The sequence below is a fragment of the Mytilus galloprovincialis genome, chromosome 7, assembly GCF_965363235.1.
Source record: "Mytilus galloprovincialis chromosome 7, xbMytGall1.hap1.1, whole genome shotgun sequence".
Lineage (NCBI taxonomy): Eukaryota > Metazoa > Mollusca > Bivalvia > Mytilida > Mytilidae > Mytilus > Mytilus galloprovincialis.
The window spans coordinates 79,931,084-79,955,879 of NC_134844.1; the positions used below are offsets into that span (position 1 = coordinate 79,931,084).

The following is a 24,796-nucleotide window of genomic DNA, read 5'->3' on the forward strand; positions in this document are numbered from 1 at the left end:
AAATAATTTACTGCTATTTAGATTTGTTTACGATGCAGGGAGAAGGAAATTATGTTAGACAGTATAAAATCAAAGACAAAAAACGTAAAACAAACAAAAATACCAGACTCTAAAGTAATTCAAATCTGAAAATCCCTTTAAAATTCTTTTATAAAATCAAATGTCAAAATCAAAAGTTGAAAAGCTTATATGAGATCTGAGACTATTATAATATTATAATAGTCCCAGATGAGATATGTTATAAACTATATAAATCAATCATACTTCCCTTGTTGGAATACTCCACCACAGTGTGGTCACCATATTTGAAGAAAGATATAAGGAAAATCGAAAAGATCCAGTGACGAGCGCCTAAACTAGTACCTAATATAAAAATGTTAAGTAGTGTAGAAAGATTGAGAGCCTTGGGCCTTCCAAAACTTGAATACAGAAGAGATCGTTATAATATGTTACAAGTATATATAAAGCATTACATGGGATAGATGATATTAAATGGCAAAATATGTTTGAGTTATCTACAAATTCTACTAAAGAACATCCTTGGAAATTAATTAAAAAGAGGTGTAATTCAACTCAACGTCTTCATTCCTTTTCACAAAGGATCATTGATCAATGGAATAGTCTTTCAACAGAAACAGTTTGTGCAATTCTGTCAATATTTTTAAAAATCGTATTAATGATGAACATTGGAATGGGAAGAAGTTTAATCCTACATGACATTAGATGATATAATATAAATGCAGCAGTATTTCAATGTGACAAGTGTTTAAAATATTGTGGAAACCATCAAACAACATATATACCAGTAGAGGAAAATTAAAATATTCATTCTATTTATGTGCACAGCTCATAGTTAAACATTTTGAACATAAATTAGACCATAAGTTTTCTGGTTTGACTTGTCTAACATTGTCATTTTGGGGCTTTTATAGCTGACTATGCAGTATGGGCTTTATTCATTGTTGAAGGCCGTACAGGGACCTATAGTTGTTAATTTCTGTGTCATTTGGTCTCTTGTGGAGAGTTGTCTCATTTGCAATCATACCCTGTATTCTTTTTCTTATATTAAGATATCTTTTATAATTATATACTGTGAATTCATTTATTTTCGTGGGTATCAATTTTCGTGGATTGCTAAAAACTTGCTTATTCGAGAATATTTGATTTCGTAGTTTTGCCAATCTCTGAATACAAAGCCTATTGAAAATATGCTATTCCTTGAACATTTGAATTCGTGGTTCACCTGTTCCCACGAAACCCACGAAAATTGGTATACAACGAATAATAATGAATCTACAGTAAGATATGTTATGAAAACAGATTATATAGGATATCTTATATATTATATAATATGAAATATCTTTTATTTCATAAAAGATATGATATTATAATTTAATTTTGGATTCTGATTGGCTGACGTTATTTTGTTATCAGCCAATAGACATAATTTAGTCATGTGACCTTGACGTCATCAACGTTTACTCATTGTTTTCTACGGTTTAAAATGGAATTTAGAATTAAATTATAAGAAATGACTATAATATTTTTTCTGTCTATTCGAAATAACATAAAAAAATGTGGTGCACACTGTTAAATAACTCGCTACGTGCGTTATTCAGTGTGCACCAAATTTTTTATGTTATTTCTTCATAGACAGAAAAAATATTACAGTCATTCCTTAAATATATATAAGGTATCTTAGGAATATAATTTATAAGATATCTGATATGGTTTTTAAGATACAAATGTTTATAGATGTAAAAAGATATCTTATATAATTTCCTTTATAAGATATATCATAAATTATATAACATATTTTATAAACTATAAAAGATATCTTATAAATTATATAAGAAATAAAGATATCTTATATACAAAAATATTTATTAGATATCTCATATATACTTTATAAGTTATCTTTTACACTTTATAAACTTTATATGAAATATCTTAGGTAAAAAAAAATATATGTCTGTTTATGGTTACCTGACCAACCCTAATTTGTAGGCCAACCCTAAGCCATTTAATTTCTGTCGTAAAGTGAAAAATTAATAGAACTTGCATCACAAGCAAAGTAAGGGTTGCCAATAAATCTAATCAATTACCTGATACATTGTACATCCCAATGTTCACAATCGTGAATATGACAGCTGTTTTAAGGAAACTCACAACTCGTGTAATGAAATTAAAACTTCACCGCCTTTTTTTTTTCAACCAATAACCAAGGGAAATAATCCAGTCATTTAAAAAATGGAGAAACTCGGCCCATGGACAACTTGGACCACAGCAAGACAGACCGCACAACTCAAAATCATGGCGCAAAAAATAAAATGGAAAAAAGTAATAAAATGGAAATACCAACCTACCTACCCTATTTATTTTGATGATTTAACCTTATACAGACATGTTTTTTTTTTGGCCTTATATAATGTATATATTATATAAGATACATGTATCTCATATATCATGTATATCATGGTATATATAATATATAAGATATATATCTTATATATTAAATGAGATATATTATATAAGATATCTTATATATATCATATGAGATACTTTGAAATTGGAATAAATTGTAAAATGGCTTGCCATAGTACAATGTGGTAAGACTTACTTTCCCTGGTTTTAATTTTTATGCACATATAAAAATGTCATAACTGGGTCTATTATACTAGTTAGTCTCAGGTTATAAGAGTTTTGGATTCAGGTAAGATAACTTATATTGTTCTTTTGTCACATTAAAAAGTTTTTTCCCACACTTGTACTTACATGTATGTAGAGTACAAATTCACTACAATATAAAATGAGAAGATGTGGTGTGATTGTCAATGAGACTTCTATCTACCAAAGTTCATATGAAGTAGATGCAAAGTCCTGTTTGTATGTATCAAACTGACGGCAACCAAATGACACAAAAAGTCAAAAGATATCTAGGTCAGCATATGGTCTTCAACATATTGAATAGGTTTCGTTCAATAATAAAGTGCATTTTCAAAAATTCTTAGAGTCCAAATCAAGTACATGAATTTCAGTCTGCACCAAAATCTTTTCCGACTATTAGTCCAAAGACAAATATTGCACCATTTTTCTTACGTATCTAAACAAATTTTTGCAATAACTAGTCTAACTAGTCCAAATAAAATTTTACTAAGCTCGAGCACAGGACTTTTGGTTAATGGGCAGACATATTAAGTTCAGGTATGAATAAAAGAGCAGATTGTAAATGATTTTCCATCAGCACCTAAGGAGAGTTGTCTCATTGGCAATCATACCACATCTTCTTGTTTTATAGATACGAAGCTAGATATCTATTTTCTTTTCAATCGTTCTATTTATTTTTTTTATATCATAATTCAGATACAGTTTTGTTTATTGCAGATGAATGTTGTGCTTCAATGATTAGTCAGCCTGTAAATACCTAGGAAGCTAAGATGTCCAACTTAAGAGTGTTCTCAACCAAATGTGTCACATTTTTTAGGAAAACATTTATTAATTCCAGCTCAATAACATTAAGGAGATCTCTTTCACAAAAGTCTCATCATACATATTCCATTCCTGAAAATAGAAACAGATTAACGAAATTATTAACACAGATCTGTGGTGGATGCATAGCGTGTGGATTATCAGCGTATTGTTTAAAGGACAGGAAATTTATAACAAACAAATTTATAGTGAATGCCTTAGAACCTTCAGATGATAATATACCCAGAATGCCTTACAGTTTCCTAGCAGATATTGTAGATATGACACAACCAGCTGTAGTTTATATTGAAGTAAACATACGGTAATTTGGATTATAAGCAATATATATAAAACTTATTTAAATCAAGGTATCCAAAAAATGAACATCATTGAATATTGTACTGTTACACCACTGTCCAAGGGGGAGGATTGGGATTTCGCTAACATGTACTACCCGACCCTATTCTGTTTATATGTATGTGTCTGTCCCAAGTCTGGAGCCTGTAGTGCCTGTTCCAAGTAAGAGCCTGTAGTTCAGTTGTTGTCGTTTGTTGATGTGTTACATGTTGATGTGTTACATATTTGTTTTTTCGTTAATTTTTATGCCCCACCTTCGATAGTAGAGGGGCATTATGTTTTCTGGTCTGTGGCTCCATTCATAGATTCGTTCGTTCGTTCCTTCGTCCGTCTGTTCGTCTGTGCGTCCGTTCAGGTTAAAGTTTTTGGTCAAGGTAGTTTTTGATGAAGCTGAAGTCCAATCAACTTGAAACTTGGTACACTTGTTGCGTATGATATGATCTTTTTAATTTTAAAGCCAAATTAGACTTTTGACCCCAATTTCACGGACCACTGAACATAGAAAATGAAAGTGGGAGTTTCAGGTTAAAGTTTTTGGTCAAGGTAGTTTTTGATGAAGCTGAAGTCCAATCAACTTGAAACTTAGTACACTTGTTGCTTATTATATGATCTTTCTAATTTAAAAGCCAAATGAGACTTTTGACCCCAATTTCACGGTCCACTGAACATAGAAAAGGAAAGTGGGAGTTTCAGGTTTAAGTTTTTGGTCAAGGTAGTTTTTGATGAAATTGAAGTCCAATCAACTTGAAACATAGTACATATGTTCTCTATAGTATAATCTTTCTAATTTTTAATGCCAAATAAGATTATTACCCAATTTCACGGTCCATGGAAAATGGAAAAGGATAGTGAGAGTGGGGCATCCATGTACTTTGGACACATTCTTGTTTGTACATAAGTTAGGCTGTTTCTCATTTGAATTGTTTTACATTGTCATGTTGGTGCCTTTCGTAGCTGACTATGCAGTATGGACTTTGCTCATTGTTGAAGGCTGTACTATGACCTATAGTTGTTAATTTCTGTGTCTTTTGGTCTCTTGTGGAGATATTCCTCATTGGCAATCATACCACATCTTCTTTTTAAAAACATGGCTGTTAGTTTTCTCGTTTGAATTGTTTTTCATTTGTTATTTTGGGGCCTTTTATAGCCGAGGATAAACGGTATGGACTCACATGTATACCTTGTGAAAGTGAAACTGCTTTTGATAAATTGGTAATACATGTAATACAACAAATATTTGGCTTTTACACAAATAAAGACACATGACAGAAAATGATTAAACAATTTTACACTTATAAATTTCAGTAATCCTTATGGACATGGCGTTGTGAAATCTCATGGATCAGGATTTATAGTACGTGAGGATGGACTTGTCCTGACAAATGCACATGTGATAAGCCGACAATCAGTTGTTGAAGTAAAGTTACAGGACGGCCGTGTAGTAAAGGGGCAAGTTCAGGCTGTTGATTCTGTCACTGATCTAGCTACTGTTAAAATAGATGAAGTGAGTAGTTTTTTTAAATCTTTTTAGACTTTTACAAGTTTTAACTTTTAAAAGAAAGGGTGTTTCAAAGCCTCTGAGGTTAATACTATCTATAAGAATGCCAGCTATTGATTGGTTGGTAGCCAGTGTATTTTTTCGCATATTCTAACGCATATATGACGTAATATAACAAAAACATTACCCCTCCATAACATGATATATCTGTTCATAAATCTATGAAACAGCAAACATACAACACAAAGATAAAAAAATTGCAAGTACCAGTTTCCTGTCTAATTTTCCTTAACTTTTTAGACTTGAATTTGGTTCTGACCGCATGAATGAAGTTTTCACTACAAATTGAAATATGTACATGTATTAAATTTGATCTAAGATAAGTCTATCACAAAAAAAAAAAAAGGAATAATATTCATATTATCATGAACAAGATTTACAGAACATCAAGATCCTAACTAAGCACCACAATTATTATAATGTATTAAATTTGACCTTGGTGGCTTGTGTAACAATGGTAACTGAATGTCACTAAATGGAATCCATCATGTTCTTAAGCTTTGGGGTAACAGCCACTGATCCAGAAATTTCAAATTAGAGTGGGTCCACCTGAAATAGGTGAAACTTTCAATTTCTATAAAATTTAAAGAAAGGGTTTTTCAAAGTGATAAATAATTTTGATTTCATTTGATATCTAATTCATTACGAAGTGATATTACTTTTGATATCATTTGATATCTAATTCATTACAAAGTGATATATAATTTTGATATCATTTGATATCTTATTCATTACAAAGTGATATTACTTTTGATATTATCAGATTATTACATGGCATTTTTCATATCGCATGTATTATCAGCCCTAGGTTCAATATCAGCCCAAGAGCCGCATGGCTCGAGGGCTGATATTGACCGAGGGCTGATAATACATGCGATATGAAAAATGACATGTTATGATCTTTTTATCATATGCTTCAACAGTAGAGAAAAATAACAGATTCACATATTGATCCTCTACGTGGTTTCCGAAAAGAAGTTGAAAGAGTAAAAAGTTCACGGACGTCGGATCCAAAATTTGATACATTCAATATGAAATCTTTCCATCATATGCCTCAACAGAAGAAAAAAAAAACACATTTTAATATAGACGAATCGACAAAAAAATAATTCAACAATATGATACATAATGAACATTGTTTGGAAAAGTCAACTTTTTAAAAGTAACTTTCTAAATTATGTTTCAGAAAAACTTAAAAAATTCATTTATTTAATATTCTTTTTTTTAATTAAATTTAATTATTTTACACAATATACTTTCCAGTATTCAAATAATTGTTTTGTACACTACTTTGTAATGGTAGCATTGAGATGTATTTTCCGGAATTTGCCGAGTATCACCGGAATGCCATGTGATAACGTTACGGAAAGGCATGTGATAACAATCGAAGCATGTGATAAACTTTTCATATCAGCCCGCTAAGCACCAATTCGAAAAATATGGAAAATACTTTAATTTAATGCTATTATCATACGGTAAAAATCATATGTTATTTAGTCTAAGTATATAATAAGATTTGATATCTAATTCATTATGAAGCGATATGATATTTTCTTTTTGACATCTATATTTAAGTTGTTTAATCTATATGTTTAGAAAAATTTGCCAGTGCTAAAATTAGGAAAGTCTTCAGCCTCAAGACCAGGAGAATTTGTATTAGCAATGGGCAGCCCTTTGACCCTAAACAATTCTGTGACACATGGTATAATTAGTACTGTTAATCGAGGCAGCCAGGAATTGGGAATGGGAGTTCGTGATATGGAGTATATACAGACAGATGCAGTAATAACGGTATGTTTATCATGTGTATTGTTATGTGTAGCAAAATCTAATAAGAAAGATAACTGATTAAATAAGTGTATTTTATTACACTGTTTATCAAAGTGAGAAATAATGTATCCAAATATGGACCTACAAACAGGTCAGGTATTTTTAAAATCACTCATCATTTAAAAAAATCAGGGGTATGACCAGGGATATAGAAGATGTGGTATGAGTGCCAATGAGACGACTCTCTATCCAAGTAACAATTTATAAAAGTAAACCAACAGGGAGCTTTGGCTCACTCTGAACAGCAAGCTATAAAGGGCCCTAAAAATTACTAGTGTAAAACCATTCAAATGGGAAAACCAACAGGCTAATCTATATAAAAACAAAAATCATGAATATGTAAGACCTGTTTTAGAGAGTACATGTATGTGGGCAAATACTAATGGAAAAACAATGAATCTAATGTTCCTTTGATTTATTGGGTATTTTGTAAAAATGTAATCTAACTAATATTTGCAAATGGTTAATAAACATTACTTCTGTTATATGAAGCAAATAAAAATCATGGCAAATGTGTCAAATTAGAGCAAAAATCAGAAAAATTGGGAAATTACAATAATGCATTGCTATTGATCAGGCTGGATCATGTGGTAGGGTTTGAAGAGAAGAAAGTTATTTTGAGAAATTAAATAGTTTCACAGATTTTATATAAAAAAATTATCTTGTATATATTCACTGTATAAGTCTCTTTTATTTAAACAGAAACACATGATTTTTAAAAATTTATCATATGTACTCTTTATTTTTTTTTACCTTTTATTTCAGAAAGGAAATTCTGGAGGACCTTTAGTAAACATGGTGTGTATCTTAGATTTTAAGTAAAACAAATATGAGTGTTTCCTTGTCCACTATCTAGTATGCTTAAAGTTTAAGGAAAATTTACACAATGCTTATTACCACAAAACACAGCTGAAGACTGAATTTGGGTTGCATCACTTTGACTGTTCTAGAGTTATTCCTCTTTACTAAATATCTGTAATTAATAAAACTGCTGATTTTTTCATTTCAATTCTCTGACTTAATTAAGTTTGCCTTTCCAAATGTTATAAAACTTATACACAATATTTATTACCATAAAATCAGATCAAATTCAAATTTCGGCAGCGTCACTTTTTACAAATCTTGAGTTATTTCCCTTTATAATGTTGTATGCAAGTGGGGCGCATCAAAAATATCCCATGGACACTTTCTCCATTTATTTATATAGTTTGTGTGATTTGGTAAATAGGTGCATAAATTATTGTTTACCTTTTTGTACACAATTTTATAATCAATGGTAGTTGTCAGATTAGTGAATACAATTGTACTGGCCCGAGAACACAGTTATTTCGTAGTGCATTTCTTTTGGACCATAAATTCAAATTAAAAAAATCGCACTTGCTCTTTCTCAAAAAGATTTTTACAGTGTAGTGTACTACCAGTGATACAAATAATATCAAAATTAAAAACCAATTGTTCAGAGAACAATTGAAAGTCTTTCCACAACAGAGAAATTTGGATCAGAAGGTAGTTTCTTCATACTGATGATATAAATAATGGTTTAATTATCTTTTTGAGTGATGTAAGGGAGATAATATGCTACTTCCGGTCTCATATGATAGCTTCTTTCACACTGATTCCAAAAATATATAGTTTCTATGTACTTTTGCATGTAGAATGGGAGATAATTGGTTACTTCCGGTTTGTTGGAAGTCATTTTTATTCTTCAGTAATCAGTTTATGTATCTATATGACAAAATATATGGATTCTGAGTACTTGTATGTGAAAAAACTGCAAAAAAAGCTACTTCCGGTTTTCTCAAGGTCACTTCCGGTAACCATTTTTCAAGGTCATTTGTCACTTAACCTTTTGTATAAGGTCAAATGTCTTTGTAATGAACTTACTTGAAGATATAATCAAATAACCTCATATCAAGACATTTCAGGGGCAACAACTCCTATAAGATGCCATTTATTTGTATAAGACTAAATGAAGCATATCTTCATTACAATTAAGCAGACATTTTGCACTTGTTCTTTTTTATGTATCTCTCAAAGTGAGTGAGAAAATGCAAAAACAAGCAAAAGTCACAATTAAGAATTTGACCTTGACCTTTGACCTTGACCTCATTTTCTAAGTTAAGACCTAAGGGACTCAAATAAAAGCATTCCAGGGTTATATGATTAATTGTTTATGAGTTAAATAAACATACCGACAAATTTATTTTGTAAAGGTAGATAACTCCTATAAAATTTCATCGAATCGCTTCGATCAAAATACGCCAAAACTTTCTGAGGATGTAACGAACAATGTGTAAAAGAAATTTTGTCGATATCTTTTTTTGTTACAGAGGAGATGCACTCTGATTATAAACAGTGAATAGGGAGATAACTCTTACAAAGAAAATGGTTCGGCTTAGCAGGGTGAAATTTAAAAGCGCATAAACTATACAATACAATATGAGAAATATCTAAGCGACATATTGCGAAACAAACATTTATCGCAAGAACAAAAGTTGGCGGAAAAAAAAAAATAATAATTAAAAACCAATTGTTCAGAGAACAATTGAAAGTCTTTCCACACCAAAGGAATTTGGATAAGAAGGTAGTTCATACTGATGCGATAAATGATGGTTTAATTATCTCTTTGAGTGATATAAGGGAGATAATATGCTACTTCCGGTCAAATGAATGTCACATCCGGTCTCATATGATAGCTTCTTTCACACTGATTCCAAAAATATATAGTTTCTATATACTTTTGTATGTAGAATGGGAGATAATTGGCCACTTCCGGTTTGTTGGAAGTCATTTTTAGTCTTCAGTAATCTATTCATCTATCTATATGAATAAATATATGGATTCTGAGTACTTTTATGTGACAAAATTGCAAAAAAAGCTACTTCAGGTTTTCTAAAGGTCACTTCCGGTAGCCATTTTTCAAGGTCATTTGTCACCTAACCTTTTGTACAAGGTCAAGTGCCTTTATAATGAACTCAGTTGCAGTTATAATCAAATAACCTCATATCAAGACATTTCAGGGGCACGAACTCCTATAAGATGCTATTTAATTGTATAAGACTAAATGTAGCATATCTTCAGTACAATTAAGCAGACATGTTGCACTTGTTCTTTGATATGTATCTTTCAAAGTGTCAGAGAAAATGCAAAAACAAGCAAAAGTCACAATTGAGAACTTGACCTTGACCTTTGACCTTGACCTCATTTTCTAAGTAAGGACCTAGGGGAGTCGAATAAAAACATTCCAGGGTTATACGGTTAACGGTTTATGAGTTAAATAAACATACCGACAAATTTATTTTTTAAAGGTAGATAACTCCTATAAAATTTCATCGAATCGCTTCGATCCAAATGTGCCAAAAATTACTGAGGATGTAACGAACAATTTGTAAAAGAAATTTTGTCGCTATCTTTTTTTGTTACGAAGGAGATGCACACAGATGTTAAACAGTGAATAGGGAGATAACTCTTACAAAGAAAATTGTTCGGCTTAGCAGGGTGAAATTTAAAAGCGCATAAACTATATGATACCATATGAGAAATATCTAAGCGACATATTGCGAAACAAACATTTATCGCAAGAACAAAATTTGGCGGAAGAAAAAAAAAAAATAATAATTTAAAGCCAATTGTTCAGAAAACAATTGAAAGTCTTTCCACATCAAAGAAATTTGGATGAGAAGGTAGTTTCTTCATACTGATTCGATGTATAATGGTTTAATTATATTTTTGAGTGATATAAGGGAGATAATATGCTACTTCCAGTGAAATGAATGTCTTTTCCGGTCTCATATGATAGCTTCTTTCACACTGATTCCAAAAATATATAGTTTCTATATACTTTTATATGTAGAATGGGAGATAATTGGCCACTTCCGGTTTGCTGGAAGTCATTTTTAGTTTTCAGTAATCAGTTTATGTATCCATATGACAAAATATATGGAAAAAATTGCAAAAAAAGCTACTTCCGGTTTTCTCAAGGTCACTTCCGGTAGCCATTTTTCAAGGTCATTTGTCACTTAAACTTTTGTATAAGGTCAAATGCCTTATAATGAACTTAATTGAAGTTATAATCAAATAACCTCATATCAAGACATTTCAGGGGCACCAACTCCTATAAGATTCCATTTAATTGTAAAAGACCAATCGTAACTACTCGGCCATTCTCGCTACGCAGTACAATAGCCTCGTATGCACTACGGAGAAATTCTTCTTAAATTGTTGGCCGGAATTGTAGTGATCCGCGACACAAAGAAGTTCTATCCTCCAGGTGGCGCTATAATTTGGTTACATATCACAGAGTAATCAAGAACTTTAACTCTGCCAAATATTTTGGCGCGAAAGAAGGAGCAAAGTAAATAAGTAATGGTAAAAAATTTGTACCATTCCAGTCGAAAAAATATAAAATTCAATCGGATCGGAAAATTTTCCGGACAGGAGCAAGTTAAATCAGTAGTGGTAAAAAAAATGTACCAGTCCAGTCGAAAAAATATAATTTTGAATCGAATCGGAAAATTTTCCGGACAATGATTCCTCCGCCTAATGCATACGAGGTTATTTCTTCGTGCAACCAGAAAGGCCGAGTTGTTCCGATTGTGTAAAAGACTAAATGTAGCATATCTTCATTACAATAAAGCAGACATTTTGTACTTGTTCTTTTATATGTATCTCTCAAAATGTCGGAGAAAATGCAAAAACAAGCAAAAGTCACAATTGAGAACTTGACCTTGATCTCTGACCTTGACCTCAATTTCTAAGTTAGGACCTAGGGGCCTCAAATAAAAACATTCCAGGGTTATACGGTTAACTGTTTATGAGTTAAAAAAACATACCGACAAATTTATTTTGTAAAGGTAGATAACTCCTATAAAATTTCATCGAATCGCTTCGATCCAAATTAGCCAAAATTTACTGAGGATGTAACAAACAATTTGTAAAAAGAATTTTGTCGATATCTTTTTTTGTTACGAAGGAGATGCACACAGATGAAAAACAGTGAATAGGGAGATAACTTTTACAAAGAAAATGGTTCGGCTTAGCAGGGTGAAATATAAAAGCGCATAAACTATACGATACAATATGAAAAATATCTAAGCGACATATTGCGAAACAAACATTTATCGCAAGAACAAAATTTGGCGGAAAAAAAAAAATAATAATAATAATAATAATCAGAACAAATACAATAGGCTTTCCACAGAAAAGTGGAAAGACCTAATTAAAAACCAATTGTTCAGAGAACAATTGAAAGTCTTTCCACAACAAAGAAATTTGGATCAGAAGGTAGTTTCTTCATACTGATGATATAAATAATGGTTCAATTATCTTTTTGAGTGATGTAATGGAGATAATATGCTACTTCCGGTCTCATATGATAGCTTCTTTCACACTGATTCCAAAAATATATAGTTTCTATGTACTTTTGCATGTAGAATGGGAGATAATTGGTTACTTCCGGTTTGTTGGAAGTCATTTTTATTCTTCAGTAATCATTTTATGTATCTATATGACAAAATATATGGATTCTGAGTACTTGTATGTGAAAAAACTGCAAAAAAAGCTACTTCCGGTTTTCTCAAGGTCACTTCCGGTAGCCATTTTCAAGGTCATTTGTCACTTAACTTTTTGTATAAGGTCAAATGTCTTTATAATGAACTTACTTGAAGTTATAATCAAATAACCTCATATCAAGACATTTCAGGGTCACCAACTCCTATAAGATGCCATTTAATTGTATAAGACAAAATGTAGCATATCTTCATTACAATAAAGCGGACATTTTGCACTTGTTCTTTTATATGTATCTCTCAAAGTAAGGGGAAAAATGCAAAAACAAGCAAAAGTCATAATTTAGAACTTGACCTTGACCTTTGACCTTGACCTAATTTTCTAAGTAAGGACCCAGGGGACTCAAATAAAAACATGCAAGGGTTATACGGTTAACGGTTTATGAGATAAAAAAACATACGAACAAATTTATTCCGTAAAGGTAGATAACTCCTATAAAATTTCATCAAATCGCTTCGATCCAAATACGCCAAAAAATCCTGAGGATGTAACGAACAATTTGTAAAAAGAATTTTGTCGCTATCTTTTTTTGTTACGAAGGAGATACGCTCTGATGATAAACGGTAAATAGGGAGATAACTCTTACAAAGAAAATGGTTCGGCTTAGCAGGGTGAAATTTAAAAGCGCATAAACTATACTATACAATATGAAAAATATCTAAGCGACATATTGCGAAACAAACATTTATCGCAAGAACAAAATTTGGCGGAAAAAAAAATAATAATAATAATCAGAAGAAAAACAATAAGTCTTTCCACAGAAAAGTGGAAAGACTTAATTATAGAAACTTCTACCAGCTCTAACTCAAAATATTGACAATTCTGTGTAAAGGGGGTGTAAAATTTGACCTTTTTGAACTGGACCAAATCACTACTTACCATAAAGATTCAGCACCCAAATTTTTATGCCCCACCTACGATAGTAGAGGGGCATTATGCTTTCTGGTCTGTGGCTCCGTTCATCCGTCCGTCCATCCGTCCGTCCGTCTGTGGTTCCGTTCGTCCGTCCAGGTTAAAGTTTTTGGTCAAGGTAGTTTTTGACGAAGCTGAAGTCCAATCAACTTGAAACTTAGTACACTTGTTGCTTATGAGATGATCTTTCTAATTTTTAAGCCAAATTAGACTTTTGACCCCAATTTCACGGTCCACTGAACATAGAAAATGAAAGTGGGAGTTTCAGGTTAAAGTTTTTGGTCAAGGTAGTTTTTGATGAAGCTGAAGTCCAATCAACTTTAAACTTAGTACACTTGTTGCTTATGATATGATCTTTTTAATTTTAATGCCAAATTAGATAATTACCCAATTTCACGGTCCATGGAACATGGAAAAGGATAGTGCGAGTGGGGCATCTGTGTACTTTGGACACATTTTTGTTTTAACATGTAATTACATCCCCCTACTTCATGTTTCATGCATTTAATATCAAGAAATAAATTGGGAAAGGGTTTTAAATAAAACATGCAAGTTATACACTGTTTACACTAGGGACTATATTCTTGACAACGAAAACCAAAGGACGATAACTGTGTCCTTGGACCTACTGGTATGTGAATTCTGGTGCAGACCATTACAACTGATCAGTTGTCAGCTCAGTAGTCAGTGGTTTTATTTTAAAATGATTTGTAACATGCTTTCCTTCAATTCTCTGTTGATAAATTTAGAAAATATTAAAAAAATTAAGTTCCAACTTTGCCATGAAAAGTTGACATTTCACCATGCAAAGATGACATGCAAATTTTGATTTCAACTTTCTCTATTTCTTCTTTTATGTATATACCATTTGATTGTATAGCTGTCAAGCATTCAGTTTTCTTGTATGTCTTTGCTATTTAGATATGGAGGTTGAGAGTATTTCTGAACAAGGTAAATCCAGAAAATTGTTTTATGCTGCCCTTGTCCCAAGTATATATAAATTCTATTGGATTGCTTTTTCTAAATTGTAAAAATTTTGACAAATGGAGGTTTGCTCTATTCGAAATTTTATTTTTATTTATAGAAAGGTGAAGCCATTGGTATAAATACACTAAATGTAATGGCAGGGATTTCATTTGCTATACCATCAGATAGAGCTGCTGAGTTTCTGAGGAAAGCAGAAGAGCTGGAAAAGAGAGGCAAGCGATGCTTGATATTATTATATTTTGTGTGGTACTGTGGATTTATTATAACTCAACTAAACCTGTTAACCAAACTGTGGGTTAACTCTGACATGCCGGTTAACTGAACCACTGGTTACCATGGTTACCGTATCTATATAAATAGGGTGCAAACATTAATCCACCATTCTGTATCTGATGAAGGTTTGTTTTGGACCGAAACCAGTCAGGCTATGAAACATCACCAGGTGCTGTTACTTATGTGTATTGGCATATATACTATATATTTTTGGGGATTTATTATTATTTGTGGGATATCATTTTTCATGGATTTAGTGGGTAGAGGAGAACCAAGAATTCAATTGTTCAACAAAATACAAATGTTCTTAGATGTTTGTTTGCAGATTTTGGCAAAACTAACGAAATCAAATACATTGTATCCACGAATTTGCAATGTAATAAATAATTTCAGATTGATGTATCCATTAAGAGCAGGAACTGATGATCATCCTGTAGCACCTGAGTTCACTCTCTCTTGACGAAATTTACAGAATTTAATTTTAAAGCATTTTGAAGAAATCAGGGCATATACATTGTATTTAAATCATTGAAAATACAAAATTGCTAAAATTGCTTAGTTAGGTTTGTTGCCTACAAATAGTTTCCCTCTTGGGGCCTTTTATTGCTGACTGTGCGGTATGTGCTTTGCTTATTGTTGAAGGCCACCTATAGTTGTTAATTTCTGTTTCATTTGGTCTATTGTGGAGAGTTGTCTCTTTGACAATCATAACACATCTTCTGTTTATATTAACAGTCCAACTGAAGTACCCATTGTTCATGCAGTATATTTATAAACATAAAACTTTTTTTATATAGCTGCCAACAAAGGCTGGTTTGGTATGGGAAGTAAAGCTGTTACAACAAGACAGAATCGTTACATAGGAATAACAATGTTTACGCTCTCACCAGAATTTTTGTCAGATTTACAGGCTAGAGTTCCCAACTTTCCACAACACATAACCTCAGGGGTATTAGTACCTACAGTTATACATGGGTCCCCTGCTCACAGGTGAGAAAATATTACTGTTTATATGTATACACTTTTTTTTTTTGTATAACTTACACACAAATGACAAAGAGGCTTCTTTATTTATTCAAGACAGGAGACTGTCTACAAAGTAGATGTACATTATATTGTTTATTCAGAACACACTTAGATCAACAATAGAGTAAAACGAAAGTTTATGTATCAATAACTGTCAATTTTTCATAAAAGTTAAGGGATTTGAAAATGAAAATTTGACGATTTAAAGAAAAATATAAAAACTTGTTTTTTTGGCCAACCTAATGTCTTTTCTTTACAAAAGTTCACCTATTTTGAAATAATAGATTCAGTAATACTTCAGAAAAAAAAGATAAATGCATTTATTTTTTCAATTTTCAGTTTTAGTTTAAAGAGCCAAAATTGAATATTAATATCTTTCTCAATGTTTTTTTTTATAGAGCTGGAATACAACCTGGTGATGTTATTGTGAGAATCAACGATAAGGATATAAAATCTTCGGCTGAAGTTTATAAGATCTTAGAGACAAGTGAATCTCTCATTGTACAAGTTTACAGACATAATCAGAAATTTCAGCTTACAATTACACCTGATACAATAGATTGATAATATATGTATATATATTTGTTTTCTTTTTAGTAAAAGTGGTCTCATTGGCAATCATACCATATCTCCTTATTTTTATATGTGAGTTCTGTCTTAACCAGCCTCATGATTTGCTGAATAAGAAAATTTATGTTCATACTTAATTTCGTATTGATTCCTTTGTTTTAAATTAACCTACATGTAACTTTGTATTTTAATCTTTTTAAAAGTTAAAAAATATTGATACCATTAGCTGCCTTCTAGTCTGAAGCAAATCTGTTCACCTAAAGAACAGCAATACAAGTATTGTTCCTTTATTAAGAAATGCACAAAAAAACTTAGCTTTATTAAATTGATAGCTATATCTTCCAAGCCTCATTTCTGCAGTACCTTGGAGAATGTAAAAAGCACAGTACATTGAAGTAACGTTTTTTTGTGAATATCCATGTCTGTGTTAACGAAAATAATTTATTAATGTTATCAGATATTCAAAATATAATTAAAAATATGAAGATTAAAAACATTTAAGAGCTGATCAAATGCTGTTTCTTATACCATACAGATAATGAAAAGCCTTATTCCTGTAATTCAGGATTTGGCTCAAGTTCTTAGCAATCATGTTATTATAAAAAAGAAGATGTGGTATGATTGTCAGTAGGACAACTCTCCAGAAGAGACTAAATGACACAGAAATCAATAACTATAGGTAACGGTACAGCCTTCAACAATGAGCAAAGCCAACACAGCATAGTCAGCTATTTAAAGGCTTTGCATTGACAAATGTAAAAAAATTCAAACAAGAAAACTAACAGCTTTATTTATGCACAAAAAATGAACAAAAAACAAATATGTAACACATCAACAAACGACAACCACTGAATTACTGGCTACTGACTTGGGAGAGGCACATACAAAAATGTTGCAGGGTTAGATATGCTAATAGAATCCCCCTAACATTGGACAGTGGTGTAACTGTACAGCATAAGAAGGAACTATAAAAATCAGTTAAAAAAGGCATCAGATGGATACAAGTAGACATACATAAAACAAAAAACAGAGTGGATGTGGTCATGTACTTGTATATCAGAACAACAAAAAGACACTTAAGTACAGATCTGAGTGTACTTGCAGTTACTGACAGCTAGTTAAAAGAAACTAACAACTAAATAAAAAAAGTTATGCATCAAAGACTATATCAACTTTTATAACAATAATATTTAGTAAGGTATTTTTGAAAGGGATTGTAAGGATTGGATTTTTGGAGTTATGGCTCAAACAATTTAGAATTGGGGGCAAAGAAGGTGAAAAAACAAGGGTGTCCTGGTTAATGGACAATTACATTTAAGTAAAATACTAAATTTGGATTACCTCCCTTACACTAGTTTATTAAATGGGTACTTATGGTTGCAAACTCCATTGGAAATTTAAATTGAGATTTTGACCATATTTTGAGGGATTTTTTTTTTTTTTTTGGGAAAAACATAAGTTGGGAGGGGGACAATTTTTTCTAAAGATTTCAAAAATAAAAAAAATAAAATTTCTTCAAATATTTTTTTGTTGCCAAAAAAAAAGAATAGGGTTGGGGGTTTAAACAAAAATTGTTCGGGGGGGGGGGGGGTCAATTCTTAACAGCATAGTGTATTGTACAAAAACCAATAAAATGGGGGGGGGGTCAATTCGCAACAGCATGGTGTATTGCACAATAGCACTGTAACGTGTAACCGGGTATTCAATGGATCCGTATCTGAATAAATCAGGATTTCAAGTGTTCAACTCATTTTTTTCACCACAAGAAGTTGTCCTATCTAAAACAATTAACACAACCTTAAATGAATTCACAATGTCAAATCAATACGCCACACAATGCACATTAATCAAAATGCCGGGTGAAGTACCTCATTCACAATGCACAGACACAATGTTTCATAACAGAATATATATACACAATGTCACTATGCAATCACTATGAAACATGTATCAGACCGATTCATAGGCGGATTTAGGGGGGGGGGGCCAGGTCGCCCGGGCCCCCCCTTTTTGGGAAAAAAATTGGCTTGCTTATATAGGGAATCACTGAAGCGTGACTGGACCGGGCCCCCCTCTTAGGTCAGTCAGTGGGCCCCCACTTATGAAAATTTCTGGATCCGCCACTGCGATTTATTCACAATGTCACTAACAGATTATTATGCAACATGCATACGGGCCGGCCCTTTATTACACCATGTCACCAACAGATTACTTTGCAACATGCATCAAGTAAGTATTACACAAAACGTATGAACACAAAATCACATATATACAACTTCTATTTACAACGTCCACAAATCTGTAGTATCACCTTGTTAGTCTGCAACTAACCACAATAACACAATGACACAATTACACTTGCACAACTTGTTTCAATTCACAAGCAGGGGCGGATTTAGGCGGGGGCGTGGCGGGCGTGCGCCCCCCCCCCCTAAAATTTGCAAAGCATGGGTTGTCTTTTAACTTATTTAAGTATCAGAAGAGACGATTCCATCTTTTTTAACATTGAAAGTATATAAAACAGTCAGTTTAACAGAGTCAACGTTATTATCATTTAACTGACCTACGATTTATTTAAGTTCTGTAATATATATATATACCTAAAAAGAAGGTGTCAAACACGGAGCTGTGTTTGATGACAAATGAAATAGGGTTTTAGCAGTTAAAGTACAAACAATTGTTACATTGTATTTGCGGTTTTTATAATCAATTTCTTTGATAATCGAATTTCCAAAGCATCCCTAACGGACTTACTCACTTTCACAATTTCATCATGGCACGGGCCAAGAAAACAGTCAAGGTGAGATTCTTTCTTAATGTAGAAATACTGTTTCGAGTGAAAGGTTAGTTTATAATTTGTATCTCTGTGTCTTTATATATTTCTTACTTGTAACCTGAAAATTTTTCCGAATTATGTACCGCATTATTACATGCATGGGATCCTCAGAAAAAAAACATAACTACGTAAATGCATCTCATTCTGATTTTATGTGGTTTGTGCCGAACATAGTATATATAAAGTCTGGCACGACCTCCGAAAACAAAAAAGTAAAAACAGATATATTATGAGAGGACAATTCAAATTCACAAAGAAAAGTAGAAATTTTCGTTTGCCAAATCTAAAACAAGTATTGGTCAGGTGAGCTGTTTTGATCTGTCTCGTCTCACCTTGCTCCCGTCTATGTCAACTCTTCACATTTCCATCGTCTTAACCAAGTTTGTCGGGGCTGGTGTTCATGGTGTTATGGAGTGGTAAAACAATTCTAATGTGAACCGATTTCATTTCACATTATTGAAAGCATGTACAATCGGCTTTGACACATTGACCGGCGATGTGCAAACAAGGGTATTTTTTTTTTGTGATGTTTCTGTATTTCTGTTTGTCAAAACTACCAGCACCATGTCTTTCAAGGTTTAGTTGAGATATTTATTACCTGATATTGCTTTATAGATCATCTTACAAAAAGTGCTGGTGTCTTGATTGTAGATTGGTTTGCATAGGAACACATAATCAAAATAAAATGTTCGCATGGTCTTCAGATTCTGATTTTAGGGCTGCAGTTTTATAACTGTAGCTTTATAAACTCATAGTATGCAATACGAATCTCTTAGTGCGTAAGTAAGGGGTGTTAGAAGATTGTTGTAAATTTTTCTAATTTGTAGAAGACCTTGCCATCATAACTTGAAGTTCTACGCGGAAAAGGAACATATATATATACATATATATTGTTTTACATCTGTCCGTCCATCCGGTAGTCAGTCACTATAGTGATTGTATATTGTTGACAGGGTGGACTTAGGCGGTTTCTGCTAGAAACTTTAATTTTTCGCTAAATTTACCTCAGAATAGTTCGAAATACCTACATTGCACCCCTTTAAAAGACTATTTCAATAATTTTACCTCAAAATTTTTTCGCCTCGCTACGCTCGGAGAATATATAATTTGCGCCCCCCCCCCTAATCTGAAATCCTGGATCCGCCCCTGACAAGGAATATATATATATATAACACAGCTGAACTCACGCACTAACTATCCCTTTGAGTTCCACACAATGAATATTATCTAACTGGTAAGGTTTAACACAGTGCACTTTCACTAATACACTTCCGCAATATAACAACAAGTAAACACCTTGTATTCTCACTAATACAAATCTATGAAGTATTCACACTTCCACATAGTACAACTTGCAACACCAGCAAGTATACACCTTGTATTCTCATTAATATAATAACCACTTATATATTTCAGATTCACTTTATACATTGTATCACAATCACTATTGCAATATCCACATATAAATCCGAACACTATTTATATATCCTTTGGAATCACTTAATTCACTCTACTTACCAGTTGGAAAATAATCCCTGATGTTATCACTTCAACGGTCCACATATAACTGACAAAGTTTCATATATATGGTGGTGTTTAACGACCTTGACTGGCTATACAGCCCTCGCACGGTCGGCTCGGTGCCCGAAGGCGTTTGGTGAGCTTTATCATATTTTGATGCCATGGGTCAGGAACAAGTAGTGGAGGTCGCAATATGTAGGCCGCCATCTTGGTTTTGGTGAGTTGTTTTTGGTTTTTGACTATTTTGGATTTTACTTCTTCACAACGGCTGCTTTCAGGGCCAGTTTGGTCAGCTTGGCAGCCCGCTAACCTCGATGAGTGAGTACTGGTAGGTGAATGGTGGATGTAGTTCTAAAGATGACAGAAAGCGTTATCAGGACCAAAGCCGTGAGGCAGTGAATTGAAGGTCGTATCACCCAACAGCCTAGGATACAGCCCTCGGACGTTAATCGGCATAACACTCCCCATGATACAATGGTTTTGGAGTGCATGTTAACGCGGGTACGCCAACTACTACGTCTATCTGTACGGCATGGATTGGTTTCTGTCATCTTTAGTAGTATGTCGTTGTTCATCTAACTGTAAACCCTCATCGAAGATAGCGGGTAAAGGAGAGCTGGCCCAGCACGTCCGTTCAGCTGTAATGACTGAGACGTGACTGGGTGAATGTGATGGACAAAGTTTCTCTGTCTTGAGCTGGTTTATATACTACCATATGGAACGGTCCATTATACTTGAAGAGGTGAAAAATAAAATTATACCAACTTTAGGGGTGTTTTAACAAATAGACAGTACTCCAACCATGGAGAAACTTATTAACATATAGAAAGTTCAAACACAATTAATAGAGAAAGACAACTGGTGTTTCACATAAAAAAAATGAACTATGACCTATTTTCGTTACAGCACAAAATTGAATATACATTCAATTCATGTAAACAATTCTTAGATCTTTGACTACAATTATTCTGTGTCAGTAACTATTATGTGTATAATATTTGATTACAATCCAAATTTAGACCTGTATCAAGCGCGAATATTGTGTCTATTTTTCCCCCAACTGTTCAGGGTTCGGGACCTGCGGTCGTATCCAGCTGTGCTCAGCAAAGCAATTTATTATATATCTCATAACTAGTGCCCCTTTAAATGATATAACTTATCTTTAAGTTTCTAACAGTTATAACATCTTTCGCATTAATAAACAATAAAAATGCCTGTACAAAATCAGGAATTTGGCAGTTGTTTTCCACTCGTTTGATGTGTTTGAGTTTTGGTTTTACCATCGGATGAGGGAATGGAAATGGGCAGTGTGTCAAAGAGACAAAAAATATACAAGACTCAAAAGGGCCAGAGACTGCTGACTTGGAAGAGGCGCAAAAATGCGGCTCGGTAACTGTCAGGGTTAACCATGTTTTGTGAGATCTCAACACTCCCCTATAACACTAGCCAATATAAATTAAACAAACATACAGCAATACACACAGTAAAACTCAGTTCAAAAGAAATCAGAGTCCGATGTCAGAATAGGCAGAGACGTATATTGTATTATATGTCTGGAATAGGTAACTAAAAGAAACTAAGCAAATTAACAACGATACTATCAATTAATGACATGACAGCTCCAGACCTCAATTAAACTGAGCAAAGATTATTTGATGTCTTCATCATAAATAACATATACACTATTCCTTCGGTCAGTGGTTTGGTATAATATCATCATTAAATATAATGAGAAGAACATAGAATAAATGTGATCATTTCCGATGCAAAGACCCTATGAGTGAATCATTATAAATACCAAAATATAGTGTATCAATCTTTAATTGATAGATTATAGTGCAAGAAATGCAAAAAATGACAAAACATAATGTTTAAGGGCAAAAACGCCTCTCGGGGGTCACATGATGATATACAATTTTGACTTATTATTATGAGTCGCGAAAACATTGTTATTTAGTAGGACATTTCTTTGAGACATTAAATTCAAATTTAAAAATCGAACCTGTTCTTTTGACAATGCATAACTTTGAATCTATACTTTTGGGACAAATAAAAGAAAAAAGTACCAGCACTATTTAAACATATGGACAATTCTAGATTAAGGTGGTCTATAATTCAGTTTACAAATTATACACTGACATTATATACACTGTCCACAATAAAAACATTACAAGTAATGTTGTTATAAATTATAGCTTATCGGGAGTTCTTTATCTCTAAAAAAATTATCACTATAGCCCACTATAATTGATAGTTGTAAATGGACCGTACGGCGACCTATATATAGTTGTTAATCTCTACATTTGGTCTCTTGTTGAACACCGTGCCACATGTGGAGCAGGATCTGCTAACCACTCAGCAGAAAACTGAAACCACCCTCGTTTTTTGTAGGGCTCGTTCGTTCTGCTCAGATATAAAATAATCAGGAAATGTAGAATTAAGATAGAGAGACAACTATCCACCAGAGGTCAAATGGCATAGATGTTATCAAATGCATATATAGTTAGTTGACGTTCGATCCTCAACGGCAATGAGCAGAAGCCGTACCGCATAGCAAGCTATATCAAAGATCCCGACATAATGAAACGTCAACCAAACTTGAGATAGTTTAAAAACGGCCTGGTTTAAGTAAAAAGCAACCAACGAAAAATAATAAGAAATACAATAAAAGGGAAATGACAACCACTGAATTACAGCTTCATGACTTCGCCCAGAATGTGGCTGAATCAAACATGTTTGTGGCCGCCCAGGCCTTTTGTACGAATTCGTTAAAATTTCCCAAGCTGTTAGTTATTTATGTTTAAACACTGGCGTAGAATCCCCATGCTATCGCCACTTTTTGGCAAACCGTTGAAAATGATTGAAAAGAAAAATGAGAATCGAAATAGAGCACCGACTAATAAGAATGCTTTTTCTGATTGTGACACTCTCAGTTTAAGCTGATATATATCGGTATTATCCAGTGAACAAATAAGTAAGTTAGTAAGTAAGTATAAGTAAACAAAACGCAAGCAAGCGTAAAACATATTTTACTTTAGCTGCAAAGAGACAAAAGCACTAACATATAATTGAAATAAAAGCAGCTTAACAGAACATTGAGGACTGAAAGACTTCATCCGTGGCACAGCCAACAGAATTGTCAGTTGTCTATATGAGGTAAAGAAGCAATCTGAACTTGAGAACACCATATTAAAATAATATGTTTGAACTGTGTAAACACACGTGCCGGCTCCGTGCATAGTCAGGCAGAGACTTCCATAACTGTGCAGCCTTAAAGTAAAAGTTTCCTTTTTACCATACCTTGTAGTTCTTGGTCGTGATTTATAAATTGACTATGAGTTTATATTTAAAATTATATGAATTTCTTTAAATTTGATATGTTGTCTAAGTTGTCACAATTCTTTAGGGCTTCCCTTATATCCTCTATGCATACTACTGTTCGATGCCTCTGCATTAACTATTCTATTAAATGTTGGAAGTTTTTGATTATATTGAAGTCATTGTAGATGAATCCGAGCGCTCGTTCTTGTAGTTTTTTTTTGTATTTTTCCGCCGTAGCTACGGCCCAGGGCATTTTGTGTTACCACCACCCGTCCGGCCGTCCGTCCTAGTTATTTCTTTTTCGTTTCCTATTTTTCTATTCTCATTTGCCTACAATGTCACCGTGTTAGCGTGTTACTCAAGGATAATATTGGTGTTACTTAATATATAATAAATAACTTTAAAAATATATAACCTTCACTGTGATAGAACAATGACGTATGTTAGTTATAAGTCCTTAATTGGATAGAAGTAGAAGTAGTGAGAGAAGTAGAAGTCTACCAACCAGCTTCAACCGGTTAAAACCGGAATATTGTTCGTTCCCGGAGACCGGTCTGAGTATTAAAATT

At 33.0% G+C, this 24,796-nt stretch overlaps 1 protein-coding gene across 2 annotated transcripts; it reads left to right on the plus strand.

Annotated features, from left to right (window-relative positions):
- Positions 1-3,437: 3,437 nt before the first annotated feature.
- Positions 3,438-16,889, plus strand: LOC143083761 (serine protease HTRA2, mitochondrial-like). Of its 2 annotated transcripts, XM_076260071.1 has the most exons (7): positions 3,438-3,790; positions 5,131-5,329; positions 6,980-7,174; positions 7,979-8,011; positions 14,778-14,892; positions 15,751-15,943; positions 16,378-16,889. In XM_076260071.1, the coding sequence occupies exons 1-7, from the start codon at positions 3,438-3,440 to the stop codon at positions 16,541-16,543; spliced, it is 1,254 nt and encodes a 417-aa protein (XP_076116186.1). In that variant the 3' UTR covers positions 16,544-16,889. The 2 variants fall into 2 exon arrangements, with proteins under 2 accessions (XP_076116186.1, XP_076116187.1); XM_076260072.1 differs by lacking the exon at positions 7,979-8,011.
- Positions 16,890-24,796: the final 7,907 nt, after the last annotated feature.

Coding starts and splice junctions, on each gene's coding strand:
- LOC143083761 (XM_076260071.1), top strand. CDS start 3,438: ATGTCCAACTTAAGAGTGTTCTCAACCAAATGTGTCACATTTTTTAGG. Junction 3,791..5,130: donor TATATTGAAGTAAACATACG/GTAATTTGGATT, acceptor TATAAATTTCAG/TAATCCTTATGGACATGGCG. Junction 5,330..6,979: donor CTACTGTTAAAATAGATGAA/GTGAGTAGTTTT, acceptor CTATATGTTTAG/AAAAATTTGCCAGTGCTAAA.